The 20775-nt window shown below is 39.4% G+C and overlaps 1 protein-coding gene across 1 annotated transcript in view; it reads left to right on the top strand.

Annotated features, from left to right (window-relative positions):
• Positions 1-10201: 10201 nt before the first annotated feature.
• The window catches only part of DCUN1D1 (defective in cullin neddylation 1 domain containing 1), a 32691-nt gene continuing 22117 nt past the window's right edge, over positions 10202-20775 (top strand). The window contains exon 1 of the mRNA XM_074328486.1: positions 10202-10501. Within this exon, the coding sequence (XP_074184587.1) occupies positions 10499-10501 (3 nt within the window). The 5' untranslated portion in view covers positions 10202-10498. The remainder of the gene's footprint in view (positions 10502-20775) is intronic.

The raw sequence follows: 20775 nt of genomic DNA, 5'->3' as shown, positions 1-20775 counted from the left end.
TTGTTAGTGAGAAACTGTGATTACTCGACTCCTGCCTGAACTTTAAAATCTATGTTTATTTGGGAATAAAACAGAAATGATTCATCTTATGAGTTTCCTGAGGGCCAGTGGAATTCTGAGTCTCTTGGATGAGTTTATTCATTCTAAGCTCTAACTGAAACCACAATGTGGAAACCAGTTGGCTCTTCTCTTATGTATTCTATCTGTTATAACTAGCAACACCTGCCATCATCTCAATCCCTGCCTTCCTTGGCATTGGGTTGAATTAATCCATAGAGTATATAACTAACAGAACAAAAAAATCCAAATAAAAACTTTTCCAATAAGCCAAATGGAAAATTACAAAATAAAAGCTTAACTTCCTGCAGTTTTCAGTTAAGGTGAAATGATTCAGTTTCTTTTGATTTGAATTGTTTTGAATTAATATTGAAATTGATAGTATAAAACTGGAATATTCTCAGAAACCACTTCTTTTGTTGTATTCTGTCTTTGTTGAAATTGTTCCCCTTCCTTCACTGCGTTATTTGATTTTAAATTCATACTATTCATAATGCTCCCATCAATGAGAAGGGAGTAAATTTTTAATATTTTGAAGGCTCAGTTTCTAATATCTATATAGTCTAATATATATTAATATCATGTTTAGTGGTTCCCAACCTCTTTACCCTTTTAGATTCTCCTTACTTATTTCTATCAACAGGGACTTTTGGTGTTAAAACAATTTTTTCCCTAACAAACTGCATGTATTTATTAAGAAGTCATCAAGTAATTTCTCCATTTGTTTTTAAGTAATCAAAGAACAGATAGGGTTGATAATGAACTTGGAGTAATGTGTATTACCACCCTGAACTAAAATAGTTCCAACTAAAATGAAAGAATTTCAATCTGTTGGCAGTAGAATGCTCTTTTTCTTTAGCTAAACCATTACTGTAAAGACTTTTTTTACATATTGAAAATGGTCTGTGATCCATATGACTACCTTGCAAATGGTAGTTGGGGTAATAGCTCTACTCATTCAATTATATCATTAAGGCTCCTCTAAAAGAGACTTGGTAGCAAAAAAAAAAAAAAAAGGATATTCTTGCAGATGACTTTTTCCCCTTCTCATTGATAGGCATTATTACACATCAAATTGCATGAACTAGTAAATAATTTTAGGAGTATATGCCTTTTTACATTCTTTTCTTTCTGGTTTTCTTGCTATAAAACTGATGTCCCTGGCTGTTGCTGGAGAGAAGAGGAATCCTGAGGCTGACCTATGGACGTGCACTCACCAGGTAAAATTTAAAAAAGTGGTTGATTTTGAAGTCCTTCAATCTCCTTACCAACACTCTCTTCTCCCCTTAACACTTTGGTCCAGTTCAATTCAGTTCATTGCACAGAGTCGTAGGCCAATAGAAAATACTCTAGGAGACCTAAAAATGTATGACACATGGTCCCTGCCCTTGGAGAACATACCGTCTGGTAGTTAATAGAGGAAAAATGATATGGGCAGAAATATCTAAGATGTGAGGCAAAATGAGCCACATGCTCTAGGGATTTGAACTAGCCTGCTTGGGCTGCACAATTGTATGTGTATGTCTGTGTGTGTGTCACACACTTCCAGCGCTAAGCTCTGGGGCAGCTTCATGGAAAACTGAGTGTTGAAAGAAGAGGGTGCCTGTGGCCTGTGGAAGTAGAGGAGGAGATTTGGGTGTTCCTGACAGAGAAGCAGAACCAATAGATCTATCATCTCTCTCTCTCTCTCTCTCTCTCTCTCTCTCTCTCTCTCTCTCTCTCATCTCTCTCTCTGTCGTTACAGGGAATCGGCCTTGCACAATTGTGAAAGCTGGTTGTGCATTCTCTATAAGGCTGTTTCTCCATGTCTAATGTTGGAACTTGAAGTCTACAGTGTAGCCAGTCAGCAAGGGATGATGAGTGTAAAGTGGGGGCGATCAAGAGAAGGCTGAGAGCCACAGGATAAGCTGGAGTCCCACAAGGATGGACTGAACGCGGTGTCAGTTCTTGTTCCTCTCTGACCTTGGTGTCAAGGCTATTCCGCAGAAGCTAGGGTTGTATGTCACAGAGCTGAACCCAAACATCTGGCTCAGGAGTTGGAGAGGCTGAAGGAGGATCCAGGGGAAAGGAGAGAAGTTGTAGGCTTTGTTGCTGCTTCATGCCAATGAGGTGAATCAGCAGATCAGCCAAAATGTGTGTGAGCCATAAAATGCTTGCTGCTTCCCTTCTGCCCTCCAACTCTCTCAAAAGTCTTCCTAGTGACCCAGCCTAATGGGAAACAAACAAGAAAGCAAATTCAGGAAAATGTAGGTCAGGTGTATTCTAAGCCATCATAAGTTGTTTCCAAAGTATGGAGCTTCTGAAAATCAAGCTAAAGAGTTTGGATGATACAGACAACAAGTACGTGGAATTTTTTTCTTCCTTCCTTCCTTCCTTCCTTCCTTCCTTCCTTCCTTCCTTCCTTCCTTCCTTCCTTCCTTCCTTCCTTTTTTTTGGAGCCAGAAGTGATAAGAGTGAACTGACCTTAAGGACAGTGAGACTGTAGTATTCTTTAGAAATCCATCATATGTCACCTCTTCTAGAATGAGCATCCATAACATACCAAGCGACTATCACTAGCATTATATATTCTGTTTCCTTTATTCTTCACATAATACTCTGAGGTAGGTATTTTATAGATGAAAGACTTGGGGTTCATGTTAAGCAATATGCCAACATCACCGTTATAATACATGGTAGCGTCTGGTTCAAGCACAGATCCAGGTAACTCGAAGCTCACGTTGTCCTGCTCCACCCAGCCTTCCCTCTGCCCACAGTCGCGCTGGGCTTCCCAGAGGCAGTGCTTGTACAACCTTCCCCAAGGCCCTTTTCCCACCTCCTGTAGTTTCCACATTGCCTGATCCTGAGTCCCTGCGGTGGGTGGGCAGGGATGCAGGGACTGTTTGGTTCTTTCATTGTATTCCTACTACTTCCTACTGTGGCTCACATGTATTCATTGACAAGTGTTCAATGAATGTTGAAATAGATGCCTGAATGAGAACAATGATACTTCCTGGAATTTTGAGGAGAGCTCAGATTTGAAGTTGGAAGCAAACCAAAAGTTTATCTATTCAAAAATTGCCAGTCAGAGGAATTGAGGCTCAAAAAAGACAGATCTGATTTGTCCAGTCTTATGGAGATAACCTAACCAGAACATAGTTGTCTCATCCATGACTCTTTCATGTAATGCCATAGGCCTATTTCAGAAGTTTCAAAGCCAATGATAGTCCTCAGTTTATAACTTATATAAAAAGAATACAAGTGTAAAAAGAAAATAACAAGGGATCTGAACTTCAAATAATGTAAAGATAACATTGCATGAAAAAAAAAATTTCAACTGCAGTGACTTCATCACTGACTTATTACTATTCATTATTGCTTTTGAGAACTCATCCACCTGAAGGAGTGGAATCAAATCTGAGACCCTTCTCAGCCACAAAAATCAACCAACCAAACAAAACACCTGGCTCTGGAGTGGAGGACTAAGAACCTGGGCCCTGAGCCATACACTCACCCAAGGTATGTTGCCCTGTCACATGTGCCCATCCCAGCGAGGTGTTCTCTTACACATTTCACAGCTATGTTGTTACTCTGCAGGGCTATATCCTACTGATCAGGAATGAAAATAATCCCTTCCTCTCTCCTGACCCCTCCCACTGGCTGTTCTTTCCAGCCAGACCTGATCTGCCAATGGTGCCGTCACTGCCACCCCAGAGCTCACCTGTTAGGCCTGACCCTGGACCTTTCTCTCCATTCAACCCCCATCCCACGCACCCTTCTTCCAGGTCAGGCTGTCAACAAAATCAAGAGACCTCTTCAAATTCTCTAAAACTCATTAGTTTATTTCAAAGTGGTGATCTATAGTCACAACATTTTCCGTTCTTTTACTTGTGTGCAATTAAGAGTGGCCCTGTCACATTTTATCTCTAAAGAACTTTGCCTAATGATCTCCTTTCCCAAATGTCCTGAGGGGTTCTCCCTGGTCTCCTACAACAGATTAACCCATTTGGGCTTTGTCTTTAGATTCCTTCATTGGCTTCTTCTTTCTGTATTTAATCTCAAAATGATAATCTCAAAATATTAGTATTTGCTTATTTTTGTTTTTCTCTTTCACAGTGATAGAGGCTACACTGACCCTGGTATTAACTTTTTAAAAGTTTTACAATATTTGCACAGAAAACTTCCCTTTCACTAAACTCTTGTCTCTTCACCCATCCCAAACAATTTCTTTGAAAAGGGAGACATATCTTGAAGGAAATTGAGAAAATGGCATTTACTTCTTTACCGGATAGTCCTGTAAAAAACTCCTCAGAACTCTACAGTGCTTGTGAAATGTGTTTCAGTGTTTTATATGTCTTATTTTGATTCGGCTACTTTGATTCTGCTACTTTGATTATAAAAATTTTTGTGCAGAAATCACACTTAATAGAAAGACATGTTCAGGGTCAGGGAAATGTTTGGTGCTTGGTAGACATAAATCTGTACAGGTCATTTTCCTAGTTTGCTATCTACACTGAAAATATTTGTCTCAGATATATTTTTTCTCCAATTGAACTATGTTTGCTTCCCAAATGCTAAATATTTTTGTGCTTACCATTGGTTATGTATAGATATTTCAGATTTACTTTGGTTTTCATTTATTTCCTGGAAGTAAGAATACTTAATACTCCCATTTGTTGAGCATCTACTCCAGATAAGCCACAGCCTCAGCCTGTGCTGGCCAGTATAGTAGCCATTACCATATGTAGCAAGTGAACACTTGAAATGTGACTAGTCTAAATTAAGATGTACGTTAAGTGTAAAATGCACATCAGATTTCAAAGAGTTACTATGAAAAAAAGAATGTAAGGTATCTCAATATTTTATTGTGTACATGTTGAAATGCTGATATTTTGGATGTCTTAGGTTAAATATTAAAAACAAGTGGAACCTTTTCTTTTTGAAATGTCATTCTGTAAAGATTTAAGTTTCACATATGTCTCACATTTGTGGCTTGCATTGTATTTGTCAGACAGTGGTAGCTTAGGTGCTTCATACACTTAGAAATGAATGAATGAGTGAATGAATAAGACAAACTATCTTTTCCTGATCTTTGAGGACAGCTCATACTAGTCTACCAGGAAGGAATCAAACAAACTGAGGGTTTGATAGAAACTCATTACAGTGCAATCCAATCTTCTCATTTTGTAACTGAGAATACTGAGTCCCAGATAAATCTGTACACCTTATGCTCTACCCACTGTATGAAGACAGGAAAGCAAGGTGTTGATTCAATACCAGCATTTCCTGTCATTCCCAGTGGAAAATGCCTTGGTGAGGATACCATAAGCATCCAGGGACAAACACCCCGGATTCTAGAGTACTAGTGAGTCGTCTACTCTACTACTTGTAGAACTGATTCAGCCTCTACAATTTCAATGAATTCACTCTTTGCAACTGACCAGAGCTGTCCAAGACACACACCTGGGCTGAGCCACAGTGTTATGTAGGAGGGACCAAGCTGGACTAGGAAGGGAGGTCCAGGATGGACACCTTAGGACAATGGGACATTGTGACATCATCAGTGATGGTCTTGGATAGTCAGTTTTCCATCACTGGCCCTCCAGTCTCAGCTGTTACAGTAAGTCCATTCCTCTACCATGAGTGTGGAGCAGCTAAAATCAACAGACCCACATGTACCTTGAGGTGACAGACTGGCTTTGGTGAATATTCCCATTTTCCTATTTAGAAGGTGACCCACTGGACTGCTTTAGACGGTCCTTTTGTACGAAGAGGACAATGGTGCCCAGTTTCCTAGGGACAGTCCTTGAGGTTTATCCCTTTGTCCCGATTAAGGATTCCTCTTCAAAGGGTTCAGAATGTGGGGGGAAAAGTCCCAGGCAGTCAGTCATTTCTTTGGCTTCACTGGGAATACTTGTCAGGGAGGGGAGAGCAAAAAGCCTTCCACTTCTTGCCCTTTTCTGGTGAGTTTGGCATTAATTTGGGACTATGGCTCTCACATTAGACTTCCTGCAGCCACATTAGGGCACATCCCTGTCCCTGAAGCCTAAACCCATCTGCCTCCCCCTTTAAAAAATTTTATTCTTACATATTTATAAACAGGCAAGCTTGAATTCAGTAAGCACATTTATGTAAATACTGGGCAAAATTGAGTTTACCCAAGTTAAGTGTGGGAAGGTGGTGGCTGTGCATCCCTGACGAGTGCCTGTGAACTGTGACTGTGTGTACACAGTTACTCTGCAGGCTTAATTTTAGCTAGATGAACTATCAGAAATGTTAGCAATCTGTCTTTTCAGATTACTCTTGCTCTTTGCTAAAAGACAGATTTTTAAAATATGGAGTCCTTGTATTTTTTATTTAAACATGTTTCCTTAAATAGAATTGCAACAATTTTGTCAGTGAATATATTTAGCTTAACATGCATTTTTAAGGATCTGAGGCAACAATCGTTTTTAAATAGTTGCCTGTTTTACCTTGAAAAATTACGCTATCGACAAATACTCTAATTTGTCTATGTAGCTAGAGGTGTACAATGAATATATATGTGTATACGTGCTTTCTCTGTATATGCACATTTGTACACATGAGTATATATGTATACACATGTATGTATATATATCTACATATCTGTATCTATCGATCTATTAGGTTGTTGCAAAAGTAATTGCAGTTTAGAAGTTTAAAAACAATTGCAAAAACCACAATTACTTTTGCACCAACCTAATATATAGAAAGGGAGAATGAGAATAGTGGATTTCAGCTAGATGTTTTCATCTTTTTTCTTTATTTTTCAATTACGGTTGAGTCCATCTTATTTCTTATTATCATATCAAGATTGTCACTATAAAAACTAACCTTTACAAATTCTGTACTTAAAACAACTTCAAAGCCTTAACTTAAATATCTGAAAAGACATAACAAAAAAGTACTATGAACATGTTAATGGATATTCTTTAGTTAATAAAATCTTGTAATTTATGTTTCATTTTCAGGGCTTTCCCATTTTAAAAATAATCAGGACAATTTTAACAATATGTTTCTCGCACTCAGTAACGAAGACTGAGTAATAATTCTCCATTTCACATTCAGTACTGTAGCTTGGAAGTGCAGTAATGGGTACAGTTGCTACTACAGTTACCATCTGAATGGTATATGGTATAAATAACATACATCTGCCAAGGAGGACAGACATTCCATTACAATAGCAAACAATATAGGCACAGTGTTAAGACAGATTGACCAACATCAGTTAGGTATCTTCTTTCAATTTATCCAACCATTACCATATAGCACATACATGTCATTTATGGTAGTCATGTACATTGAAAACTCAAAGATGTGTGCAACTGGGTCTCTGGACTGGAGCAGTGCACAATCTGGCAGGGGAGGTGGTTATGTAGGCAAATGATTATCGTGTGATGTCATAAGTATAATAGAAGTTATATACCAGGTGTCACAGAAGTGCAGGAGAAATATACCTCACTCCTGGAATCCAGGGATGAGATCAGGAGACAATCACAGAGAAGATGGTCTTTGAGTATGAGGTTTTGGTAGGAAATACAGTGTGGTAGTTAAGAGAATGGACTCTAGCCATACCGTCTGGGTTTAAGTCCCAGCTGTACTACATACCATCCGAGGAAATGTAGGCATGTTATTTAACCTCCTGTGCTTATTTTCCTCCTCTGTAGAATGGGCATAGTCACTGGGCATAGCTCATAGGGCTGAAGTGAGAATTATGTGAGTCAGTATGTATCATGGGTTTAAAACAGTGCATAGTACATGGAAAGCCCTCAGTCAGTGTTAGCTAGTATGCCAGGGAGAGCAGAATGAGAGAAAGCAAGGAGACATGAATGAGTAGGCAGGCTTGGATTTTTGAAACTCACATATGGAAGGAAGGAAGTGGGAAATGGCAAGGTGAGTGAACAGATTACGGGGAGAGAGCCTTATAGGTTCATGTTTATGGAGTCGCTGGAGAATTTTAAGGAACAGATTCAGATTTGTAGTATTGAAAAACAATTCTGGAACAGTGGAGGAAGAGTAGAGGCCAGAAGGTTAATTAAGAAGCTACTGATGAGAAGAGTTATGATAAACACTTGGCTGAGGGATGGGTAGAGTACAGATTCAAAGTTATTTAGGAGGTAAAATTGATAGTCTTGGTGATCGACTAGATTAAGGGGGATTGGGTAGAGGGAGTTGTGGATGACTCAGATTTCTAGGTTGGATGGTTTGGTAAAAAGACAGGAGGAAAAGTAGGTTTGGGGGATAAGGTTTTGGATTTGTCAACATTGATGGGTCTCTGGAATAACCAAATTTAATGTTTAGACCAGCCACTCAAGAGCTGGAAGTCAAGATTTAGGACTCCTCAGGATAGAAGTAGTAGCTGACATTGTGGGAATGTGAGTGGGAGTCTGACACAGGGTTGTATACAGGAAGAGATTCAGTGATGGTTCTGGAAAGCCCAACTTTTAAGAACCAAAGATTGCTGAGCCAGGAAAGAAGAGTGGTCACAGAAGAACGAGGATATGTGGAAGAAAGTGGATCATGGAAAATGATGGACAGGAAACTTGAGAAAGTGTTCAAGTGCAGGAGACATGTCAAGTAGAATAACTAAGAACTGTCTGCTTGTAAATGGCAATTAGGCAAAAGCTTAAGAAAACCCATGAGCTATTACCTTAGTGAAATATAACAGTGTGAAAGAGAGTGAATCTTCTTCAAGACCCTAGATGTTAGTTACTATCTTAGGTCAGATGCTTAGTAAATTCCTGGAGAACATCCATGGATATGGTCCAGTTTAAGGCTTGCTGCATGAGACAGATCTGACCTTTTCTCTCTAAGCTGATTTCCCAGAGCCTAGCAAGGAGCTTTGCACATTAGCATCATGTTTCCCCGAAAATAAGACCGGGTCTTATATTAATTTTTGCTCCAAAAGACACATTAGGGCTTATGTTTAGGGGATGTCATTCTGAAAAATCACGCTAGAGCTTATTTTCCAGTTAGGTCTTATTTTCGGGGAAACACGGTATGTGCCCACTAAAGGTTGGTGGAAAAAATGGATTAATGGTCTGTGTTGGCTGGGGATCTGTCTTCATAGAGTCTTGGTAGCTCCTGGTATGTGGCTGGTTCCAGAAAGCATTATAAGGCCCTCCAGAAGTTGGCAAAGAAGTTCTGTTACTTTAATAAGAACTTCAAAGTCCTTAAGTTATAGGGCTGATCTGGTAGCTAATGTCTGTGTTGGGGGGAATAGGGTACTAGTGACCATGGTGATAATAGGTGAGGATGATAACACCCCCAGTCAAGTTGATTCTGTTCTGAAACATACTAACTTTTGGCTCAATCTTATTTGTGATTTTCTGATGTTTGCTTTATTACTGTTTTCTTATTCCCTTCCTTCCTTGTGAAAGTGTCTCATCTCTCTAATTGGATAGTCAATTTCTTAAGGGCAGGGACCACTCCAAAGAGTCTTTTGTACTCCGTGCACCACGTACTTGTCCACTTGACCCCCAGCTCAGAATCCTGGTACCCTCAGCCTCACCAGACTTAGAAGCATAAATAGATCAAGCCTGGACTGTCCGCCTGTTGGGACACCCGTCAACCCTCAGTGAAAAAAATGTTCATTACTTCCCCAGACTTATTCTAGGAAGGCTGAACTGAGTGGATAATCTTTAGAAGCCATCAGTGGCGCTGATACTGAACGTTCCACCATTAGCTGCATGCATGTGGCCTTGAATAGCCAGTCCTTCTCCCCTGGAACCCTAGGGCTATCCTATTGGTCTCCCCGTGGACACAGGTCTGGGGAAGAGTCTGTGCCACAGCACAGGGCAGTACAGCTTCCACATGGCTACACCAAGGTCTCCTCTGGTATGTCTACCAGGGGGACCTACTGCAGTCCAGATCCTGGAACGTGGGGTAGGGGGCAGAAAACACCGGGTGGTGTTTTCACAGGATTCTTCTTTTTTTTTGGTATTTATGGGGAGGGTGGTTTGGGATAGATCTAGCGCCTCAATCTTACACCTTACAGTCGCTCCCAGCTGCTCGTCATTGGCCACCTCTAGTCCCCGCTCGAGCCCGTGTAGACACGGCTGGGGCGGTCTGACAGCGGAAGGAGCGCGTAGGAAGGGGAGGTGGGTGTCCCCAGGCCCCCACCCCGCCGGAGCCCGCCGGGCGCAGCGGGAGGATGTCGGCGCGCGGAGGGCGTGGGTCGCCCCCTGCTCCGCCCGCGTCTACCGCCCCCCGCCCAGGGGGACCCCAGCACCCGGGGAAACCCCCGCGCGGGGCTCCCCACCGCCGCCCCCGTCCCTCCGCCTTCCCGAGGCCCGGGGCTGCCTCCCCGGGCCGCGCCGGGGCCGCCCCGCACTGCGCATGAGCGGGAGCCGGGCGAGCCCGTGAGAGGAGCCGCCGCCGCCGCCGCCGTCCATTCGCTGCGGAGCCGGAGGAGGAGGGGAGAGGCCTGGAGGACACCAACATGGTGAGGCACTGCGGCCGTCCTCCCGCCCGCCCGCCCCGCCGGCTGGGGGCCGGCGCCGCCGCGCACCCCCGCCCCGGCCGCCCTCCGCCCCGCGGCGACCCGGCTGCCCCGAGCCGCGGCCCGCGGCCTCCGTCCCGCTCTCCGGCGGGCTCTCCTCCCCGCCTCTCCCTTCCTTCTTCGCCCCTTCCCGCCCGGGCGCCGCCGCTACGTGAGAGCCGAGGAGGCGGAGCGGAGCCGGGCCTAGTCGGGAACCCCGGGGAGTTGGGGGCGCGGGGAGCGGCCTCTGGCGCCCCTCGCCGGGTCGGGTGCGGGTGGGGGAGGCGTTGGTGCGGGGGGAGGGGATGGGGCAACGGCCCTGCTGCTGCCCGGTGCCCTCGCCGGCTCCATTGTGTCTGGCCGGGGACCGGGGTCCGGGGTTCCGGGTGAGGAGCCTCCCCCCGCCCGGGAGCCGGGGCTTCCCCCGCCGCCGGCCCGGTAGAGGGGGACACTTGCCCGGGGCTCTTCTTCGTCCGCTCCTGCCTCCAACACCCCTCAAGTCTCCGGGCAGTTTTGCTTGGGGAGGGGTATCAGTCCTTTTCGTTTCTCCATCATTTCTCGATGCGTCCCATGCTTTTGGAAAATGAGTTTCACTTGCCAGTTGGTGGAGGTTATATTTACTTCTCTACTGAGAACATGGGAGACCGCTGAGCTTGGAGGATGAGGGGGGAGTACGGAAGTGCAACCTGTTCTCATTTCATAAAATTAGGAGAAACTGACTTGCTGCCTTTTGAGCACGTATTTTATTTGCTTGGGGTGGGAGGAGTAATTGCTTTATTACGCCGGTTAAAGACCATTTGTGATTTTTAAAAAACAGTTTGTCAAGTTATTTCCCTTTTTTTGTTTGGGGGAAAAAAATGGTCTTACAGGCTTGACGTGGTAGTCAAGTTATGTTTACATTTGGGTAATTACGTACCTGACGCTCTTGGATTCTTTTTTGTTTTTCAGAAGCGATGTTGGCCTTATAGTCTGAGCATGAGTTGCATTCCACGCAGGTTACTGTATGAATAGACAGTAAAAATGATACTGTCCGTTTGCTCATAGGGAACATAAAGGCCTCTTTGAGGAGGGTGTATGTGTGTGTCTGCTTTAAGGGAATGGCCCCATGTTTTTTGTTTTCAGTTGGTCATATTTCTGCTGACACTTACCTACTCCCAGCCTCCAACTTGGCAGAATTTTGGTGTCATGTATGGATATGTGATTTAATTTGCCATATATTCAAGATTTCTGTTTTATGGTTAAGTTCCATAAAAATTGACCGTTTGCATTTGTAAGAAAACTTTGCCATAAAGTAGAGGTTATGTTTGGATTGATAAGACTGTTCAAAGATCCACCAGGGCATCCAAACAGTTTCTAATTTCTTAAGTATTTTGACGGTCATAGACATTACTCCTAAAGTTTCCAGACTCTAGGCGTGTTAGGGACGAGCTTAAAGTAATGAAATGTAATTCCCTGGTAAACACCCGATGCGAGCACTGAAAGGTGTTCTGTTCATAATAGTCTCCCAGTCGGCAGCATCCTTTGGAATCCAACCAAGGTCTTGATAATGCGCATCACCTGTTCAGGAATTCAGGCTTCCTTGTGGTTCATATGAGAGTTCAGCTTGGATTGGAGCTTGTAAGCAAGCGCCTGTCCTTTTGTTAGTATTAAATTAGCCAGTTTTGGAATTTAGTCCTAACTCATCTAGTTATACCAGAAGTGACAAGATATTACTAATTTAAAAATATTGTGGCTGAACTCAGATTATGTCACTAGAATTGTCGTGGTATGCTCTTGTTAGTGTAGAAACTAAATCACCATGGACCTTAATTTAAGTTAGGCCATAAAAATTTTCTAGTTAAGTTTTTCATTATAAATTTATCTTTTGTTTCTTGATATGATTTTTGGGGTAATTTTTTTGGCGTGTGTAGTGTAGTGCAGTGCAGCTCATTGCAAGAGCACATATTTTTGTCAATTCTTGACCAAGCTTAAATGATGGGATAATCAGAAATAATTTGTATATGAAAAAAAATTTTTCAGTTAACCTACCTGACACACACACAGACCAAAAATAACTCTAAAACTAGACAATATCCTGTTACTCCAGAAAAATTTTGTAAGAAGTGTACAAATTTTCTGTGTTTCTTATTTGTAAGATGACAGGATTGGATTTAATGATTTCTAAAGTTCGATTCAGCTATAAAAATGTTGGCTGTAATGATTTTTATTAGATAGGTGAGACGTGTGTAGACTGTGTAACCTCTAGATTTTTATAGATTCACAGCATCATAGAATTTCTAGACCCGAATGGCTTCAGAGATCATCTTATTTACTAATTTTCCCTTTTACAGAAGAAGAAATTGAGGACCAACGAGGTTTTGAGGTTCAAGGTTACAAAATTGTTTGTTGCAGAACTGAAACTGTTTTCTCCTGTTTACTGTTTCTCCCAGTATTTGTGGTACATGTAATCTTTTAACGTATATGAAATCTAGAGAAATGGTTGAAAATTGGATTGAAATGAAATATATTACTCATTTAAACAGAGGAAAACCCAAGTATTATTAATGAATATTTTAAATAGCAAAATTCAAATTAATGGATGATTAATAATGTTAATTACTATGTTTTTAATATATTTTTTTAAAATGTGTGCACTTTGAAATTTAAGATTGTATTTTGAATAAATACCAGAGTTTATAAGTCCCGCTGAATGTAGGCCTGTTCAAGATTGTCTCTTAAGAATTTGTTTCACATTCTTTTGCATACATATATAAGTAAATTAAAGGAGGGCCTTAATTTGTTTTGGTAATTAATTATTAAATAGCTACTATGTGCCAGACACTGTTTTAGACACTGGGGATATGGAAGTGTGTATGTGTGTGTGTATATATATATGTGTATATATATATATTTTTTTTTTTTCCACTGAAAGAAAAAATCCCTGCTCTGTTGAGGGTTATGTTTAAGTAGGGAGAGACAAATTATAAACATAGTATATCTTTTTCTTCCTTACTATGTTAGAAGTTGTTAAGTGTTCTGGAAGAAAAGCAGTGTTAGGGAGGGGACTTGGGAGTGTTGGGGCACAGTGAATGTGGGGTTGCAAAATGGTGTCTGTACCACTGATGTGGTGAATTTTGAGGAGACTAGGAGATGGAGTAAGTCATGCAGAAATGTGGGGAGACAGTTTGAGGACTATTGAGACCAATGTGGCTTGAGCAGTTTTTATGGGGGAGAGGGGTATTGGAGAAGATGAGGTCTGTGTGGAGAGGCGTGGAGGTGGGCCTGGGTGGGCATTGTAAGGATATTGGCTTTTTATTCCAAAAGAAATGGGAAACCACTGAAGGATTCTGAGTAACATGATCTTGTTTCTGCTGTGCCATAGTGTCCTATTGCAATATTATAGATAATTTTTTAAGCAGTTTTTAAACACAACAATACCCATGTTATAATTTTCTTTACCATGCAGCTTCTATGTACAGTTTTGAATTGTTTAACATGACTGTCCAATATTCAATAAAAACTAGTTCACAAAACAATACAACAAAACCTTTCATAGAGTGCTTTTGAATATATTCTAGTGGTTTGTATGTAGTTTAATGGCTATATGCAGAAAACTGGGCCTTTGAGGAGAAAGGAGGACATCCATATTTATTGAGAACCTATTGTCTGCTAGTCAGACAATTTACCACTGTTATTTAATCTCCACTCCAATTTGTGAGATAGATATTGCTACCTCCTTTGAACATAAAGTAATGAAATGTAGTTCCCTGGTAAACACCCAATTCAAGCACTGAAAGGTGTTCTGTTCATAATAGTCTCCCAGTCGGCAGCATCCTTTGGAATCCAAGGTCTTGATAATGCGCATCACCTGTTCATGAATTCAGGCTTCATGTGGTTCCTGGAAATGGAGGTTTAGCAGTTCTAAATGATTTGACCAAGGGAAAGGGCTAGTATGTGGCAGAGGAGGGATTAGAAGCCTGGTCTCTGCTAACATACTTTACCCCTCATCTTTAAAAACAAAACAAACATCCAAAAAGAAAACAACCCAGCAAGCACCCTTTCAGTGTATGTGTGGAATTTTTGATTAGTTTCACCCTGGTTTCTTCCCTATACTGAATAATTGTTTCCATTTATAATCAAATGATCTGATTTAAACATTTAAGTCATTGAAAAATGAAAACTTTTGGTACAGATAGATAAAAAGTTGAAAGTAAAAGTAGCTCATTGTGGTGGTGGTGGTTTTAAGTTTTAAAACAACTGAACTCATTTGAGTCAAGTGGCTATTTTGATTATGGCCTGAGGTTGGGTCAAGCACAATGAAAATCTGTGAGAAAGCCCCCTTTTAAGTTTCAGTATGTGTTGTGATAGTATTAGCCGTGACATTTGATGAAGAGAAATAGTTCCAAATAGGATACGGTTGCTTTGTGGACACAAACAAGCTCTTGAATAACCTGCTGACTGTCTAGTTTACCTAGTCACTTGAGGTGCATACCCCTCACCTAAAAAAAGCAAAAACAGAAGGGAAAAAAGTGCCACTAAAGCATCTTTCATCACTTTGTTGAACCCGTATTATAAAATTAGTACCTAATCACTGAGAGTGATTAGGCTGCCTGTTTGCTTTGTAAAATTTTAAGAGAGAATTAAGAGTTTTCTAAAGAATTCTATTGCGTTACACTTCTGAATCCCTCAACACTGAACAGTGTTCAGCAACAGAGATAAGTTGATGTACAAGGCCCATTCCTTTTTGTTATATTAGGATATTTTCATTTCATTTAACATTTAGAGTGCTTATTTATTATTCATAGGATTCTAATATTTCTGGATATAGGATTTGAATAGATATTAAATCTTAGAATTAGGAGATTTTATTTTTCAAGGATCATTTATTTTCTTTATGAAACAAATCTCACATGACTGTTAATCTAGTCATTATTATAAGTTCTTTATGGAACTTAAAAATCTCATTTAATTCTTTCTTTGTTTTTGCCTTAGTAATCTTTGTTAATTTGAGGTTTCTTTAGAAAACACGTGTATGGAGAGGAGAAGCAAGTTTAAATTAGCTCTCTTGACTACTGCTTAAGCAATAAGTTTGGGAGAATCAATTGAAATATGATGGCGAACACAAGTATTTTAAGGAGGTTATTTCTATCCTATTGTAGATTATTAGGAACTAGCAACAATAATATTTTAATAGTCAAAACAGTCTTCTCTAAACCAAAATCAAAAAATTTATCCCATTTATGTTAGTAGTCAACTTCTGAATAATAATTAAGTGTGGGGAGAAGAAAAAATCCTTTAAATTTCCGTTAACAGAATACTTTTTTAAAACCTATGAGGAAAGTCCTTTAAAAACATACAAAACCAGTTTGGATCTTACAAGTACACTTTCTGAAACATTTTTTTGAGTAAATTGCCATTATATAAAACATCATTGGGTAAAGTAATTACACAGTGTAGTGTACTTTTCCACGTTTGACTTGGTAGTAGGACAGTGCCTTTTAAAGAAGAGTTCATTTTAACTGTCATTCAGAGTGCAGGAAGTTTACAGATGAATAAGTAAAGAGTCACAGGCCTAACCATAAGTCATTATTCTAAACTGCAGCTTTTAATCTGAAAGAATACGGAAGGTTTTTGTTTTGTTTTGCTTAATATTTGAAATTGTACACATTTACTTATATTTTCTGGCCATAACTTGTACATGTATTTGTATTTTCTCTGGGTTCCAAAGTCTACTCATTAGAAAAGGAAACCCTTATCTTCAGTGCCCTTTAATTTGCCACTTCTGTACATTTAAAAATATAGATTGTGGCCCTCTTTTTAAAAAAATAGACTGACAGGACTAGAAACTTATTTTTCTTCCTGTTGAATTACTTGTCTTAAAAATAGCCTATACCCTCTTCTCTCCTCCTCTCCCTCCCAAAAATCTCTAAAGGGAAGTTTCCGTCCCTAAATTAGTCTTTTTAGTTAGGTCTTGAGGGAATGTGTAATGGGCAATTTTTAGTCAGAATGCAGATTGTTTACATTTTAAAGGTGAAAGGTCAATTGATTACTTATTTAACTTTTCCATAAAAATACATGAAAAAATATTGCTCACAGTTCACCTCACCCCAGTGCACACATAATTAGTCAGTGGTTGCACTTTTGCCCTTTTTCGTCCTTTCACTTGATGACAATGTAGAATAAATATAAAGACCATACCTTGAAGTTAGGCTCCAGGGTTTCATTCCTGGCTCTGCTACTTTTTGGACAAGTCTGTCTGTAGATAAACCGAGCTCTGAGGCTTGGTTTCCTCCTTGGTAAAATGGAATCAATGATAACCACCTTGCAGAATTGTTAGTAATTAAATACCTAGCACATAGTTGGCACAGTAGGAGCTCAAATAAATGTTAGCTGCTAGTTTTCTGATTATGGTTATTATTTTTTCTTTACCATTTACATGAAATTAACTTTTTTTCTGTGGAGTATTCTTCTTTGCTTGGTGAACTTGTGAGGAATACTTGCTATAGTTACAGTGCTAAGTTTAACCTGAGTTAATTCATGTAACCTTCACACCCTGTTTACAGATGAAGAAATTGAAGCATGCAGAGATTAAATAATTTTCCCAAAGTCATACAGCAATTATGAGGCACCGGTAGAATTAAAATCCTGTCTGGCTTGAGAGTCTGCACTCTTCACTAACCATATCCTGCCTCTCTGTGCAGGTAGAAGAGAATAGGATTCCTAGGTGTTCCTGTGAAATTATTAGCATGGCTTTCTTGCAGAACTTTGCTCCTAGATGAAAGTCTTCTCTAGAAGTAGGTGGTCTCAGTTGAATTGATTTTTGCTGCACTTTTGACTTGAGACCTATAATTTATGGGAAGGCCTTTTATAAATGAGTGGTTTGGAAACTGGTAACATTTGACTTTACTGAATACTGTGTATCATATATGGAAAGTATGATTTTCTGGACTTAAACTAGCTGTGCTAAATTTCAGATGAAGTTAAACTGTTAATCCTATGGTAAACACATGAGAATCAACACACAGAGCTTTTAGTGAGAATTATGGGTGATCATTATATTGTTTTGATTTTTAAAACATTGCCTTTTATGAGCTATATTTATCAACTCCTGAGATAATTAGAATTGAATTAGAAAATTAATTCCTTTAAAAACATAAAAAGGTTTTGGTAAAAATATAAAGGTTTTGGTGTTTTAGAGTTCAGACAATTTTAAACTTAAGGGTAAGAAGATAATGCAGAATAATAGAAATAATAAAATGGATCTTAATTTTTTTGCTTTTAAAAATATCACTCATTAAAATTATTTCTATTTTGAAAGTGTTAGGACTTTGTTAACTAGAAAATCATTTTCCATGCTTATTACTTTTCTTGAGGGAAATACTTATATGAGGAATTTCTTAACTTTATGGTTATTATTAGAGAGCCCTTCTGAGTCCCTGTTCTTCAATCACAATAGATTTTGTAAGTTCAGTGGTAAAATATACTCAACTATTTATATGGTACTTGGCTGCATTCAAAGTATTTGTCTGATTTTTTCCCCCCAGATAAGCTATTCTTTTAAATGTGATTCTTAAATTTCTTGGATGAAAAAAATTGCAAACATGTGCTAGATTTAAGTATTAAATAACATATATTGATAACCAGATTTTTCATTTTGGAAAGATGAGCAAGTAAGTGCTTTTTACTTTCCAAATCATGATAGTATTTCTAACTTTGGTAATCTTTGGTACAATTGTAATTAGCTTCCTATTACACGAGATAGCATTTATTTCCTCTTCTCCCTCTCTTCCTCTCTCCTCTTCTCCCCCTTCTTCCTCCCCATTTTCTGCTAAAATCAGAAACAATCAGAATACGCATATGTTCTGTATTTTATACATTTTACATACTTACTTGAATTTCCTTGAAAATTTGATGATATCTGGATAGTTTTCACATGTGAGTGCTGCAGATTGTATTGCCTGGTTTTATTTAGTGACTACTGTAATTCCTTTTACGTAGGTCTTAAGTGAATGGCATATCCTACATTTGAGTGCTGAATCATTGTAGTCACGTGTTTTTGCTCTTAGGAAGATCCCCACTGGGTTTGTAGTAGAAATACAGAAAATCCATCTTTTTTTTTCCACTTCAGTTTTCTATCTATCCTCTCATCTCCTATAATATAATTCTTTGTTTCCTTAAATTTCTGTCAATTTAAGGAAGACAAAAAAAAAATCCTTTTTCTCTTCCTTAAATTGACAGAAATTTAAACCTTTGGTGCCATACTCTCAAAACACCTTGCCTGGCGCCCCTATATGGCCTGGGGATAGGGGGTTGGGGGTGTTACAGTTCTCCTAAACAGGCTTGGGAAGAGGGCAGTTCTGTGTAATCTACTCTAGCTTTGCTCTGGGACAGTCTTTGAGACCACGGAATTGAGTGCATGTTCCCTAGTAGGAAACAAGTGTTAAGATTTATCCTAGGCAGAGAGAATGGACAGAGAAATGTTGAGAGTATATGATACGTACAAGAAGGGGAGGGTACTTAATCAGACTTTGCAGGAATGGGGTTGCTTATTATCACTTGGCCTACCAGGAACCAGTGTTCTCTGCCAGGTATCACTCATTAGCTTCTATGGTATTGGAAATGGGGAGGCTGCGGTCCTTCTGAAAATAAATTGATGTTGTTCATATACTGGAATTTTAAACCACTTAAATTTTTACATTTTCATATACATAGACATTTATTACATACTTTTTTTCAAATAAGATATGACATTGGATTAAATATTCACTTGTATAATTTTGTTACTAATTTGTGTGGGTAAGATGATTTTTATCTTTGTTCCTCCAATTTTCTAATATCTTGCTCTCTGACAGGAAGTCAGTAGAACGAACAGCACTTTTTGGCTTACAGAATTGACTTAAGCTGTGTTTTTCCTTCCTTTTCATCAACAAAAGTGATTCAAGTTTCAGGGAACAGTGCACTGGATTTAATACTGTATGATAAAGCCCCAAATAATCCTGATTGTTTTGCTGCCTTTAATAGCAGTTAGGAGAATGGGAAAAAGTTATAAAAAAGAAGTTATGTCAGGTTTAATTAAAAAATAGTTTTCTGGATGTGGCCTGTACTTCTATGTTAATGTCCAACACTTAGTCCAACAATATAGAGTGGTCACTGATGATCATAGTGACCCTCCGTGACTTCCCTGTTCTTCAGAGAAGGATTAAAATGTGTCAGTATACTGTATCTCTCAAAGGAGAAAGGTATACTAATTTAAAAAATAGTTTTTAATAGAAAGTTGAAATCAAAGTAGTTTCCTTTCAGTTAAAGAGTATATTACAATAAGACAGGTATCTTCCTTGGGATTTGATGTCACTGTGAGTTTATTGTAATTGAATAAGTCTTGAGGAGATGTTTTTCAAAAGGCAAGAATCCTAGACATTTGAGAGATGTGTAATGGGATATGAATTATCTGGGGTCCAGAGATGGTAGTGAAGTAACAAGAAGTTAGTGAATTTATAGTTTCTCGATTTAAATGGAGAACAGAGGTTGAGATTTTAATCTAACCCTAAGCAATAGCATATTTACAGAGGTAGACGAATATGGCCGAAAGGTCACACTCGAGGCGTATGAAAACTGCATAAACATTTTCATATTCCTAGAGATGGGGTTGTTCTTCACATTTGATTTTGTATAGTCTTATTTTTTTATTCTGTGACAAATGGAAATATTTATATATTTGGTAGTCTTTTTTCTGCAAATTTCAAAGGCTTATAAATATGTACAGCAAACAGTATGGTTTATGGAAAGGTTACTAATACTTGGATTCATGAGACCTTTCTGTTCTTGTTCCATTTCTCCTAATAATCTGGGTGATTTTTGAACAAATTCCTTAACCTTCTGGGTCTGTTTTTCTCATCTGTACAGTGGGAGTTTTTGAGATTTGGGCCAGATCAAAGATGCTTTGGTTCTCAGATGTGTTGCTTATACCACAGACCTCTGTATCTATTAATGTGTGTCCTATAACATGCTTTACCCCTTTCATTTGCAGTAGTGCAGGAAGAACCCAAGTGTTTTCTGAGAAATGGTATTTGGACTTGTGAGGGAGAACAATAATAGTGGGAAGGCAGACATTCCACAGGAGACTGGCTTGGGTGGGAGGGGAGGGAGAACATGGTCCTTGGTACTGGAAGAGAGTGGAGGGGGCTAATTGCCCTGCTTCAATTTACTTAGGGTTCAGGTCAGATGAGAATTAAATCTGTGACAACACAAGGCAAGTGAGA

The sequence above is a fragment of the Rhinolophus sinicus genome, linkage group LG01, assembly GCF_036562045.2.
Source record: "Rhinolophus sinicus isolate RSC01 linkage group LG01, ASM3656204v1, whole genome shotgun sequence".
Lineage (NCBI taxonomy): Eukaryota > Metazoa > Chordata > Mammalia > Chiroptera > Rhinolophidae > Rhinolophus > Rhinolophus sinicus.
Note: the sequence above shows the minus strand (reverse complement) of the source record. Positions and strands in the feature narration are given on the sequence as shown.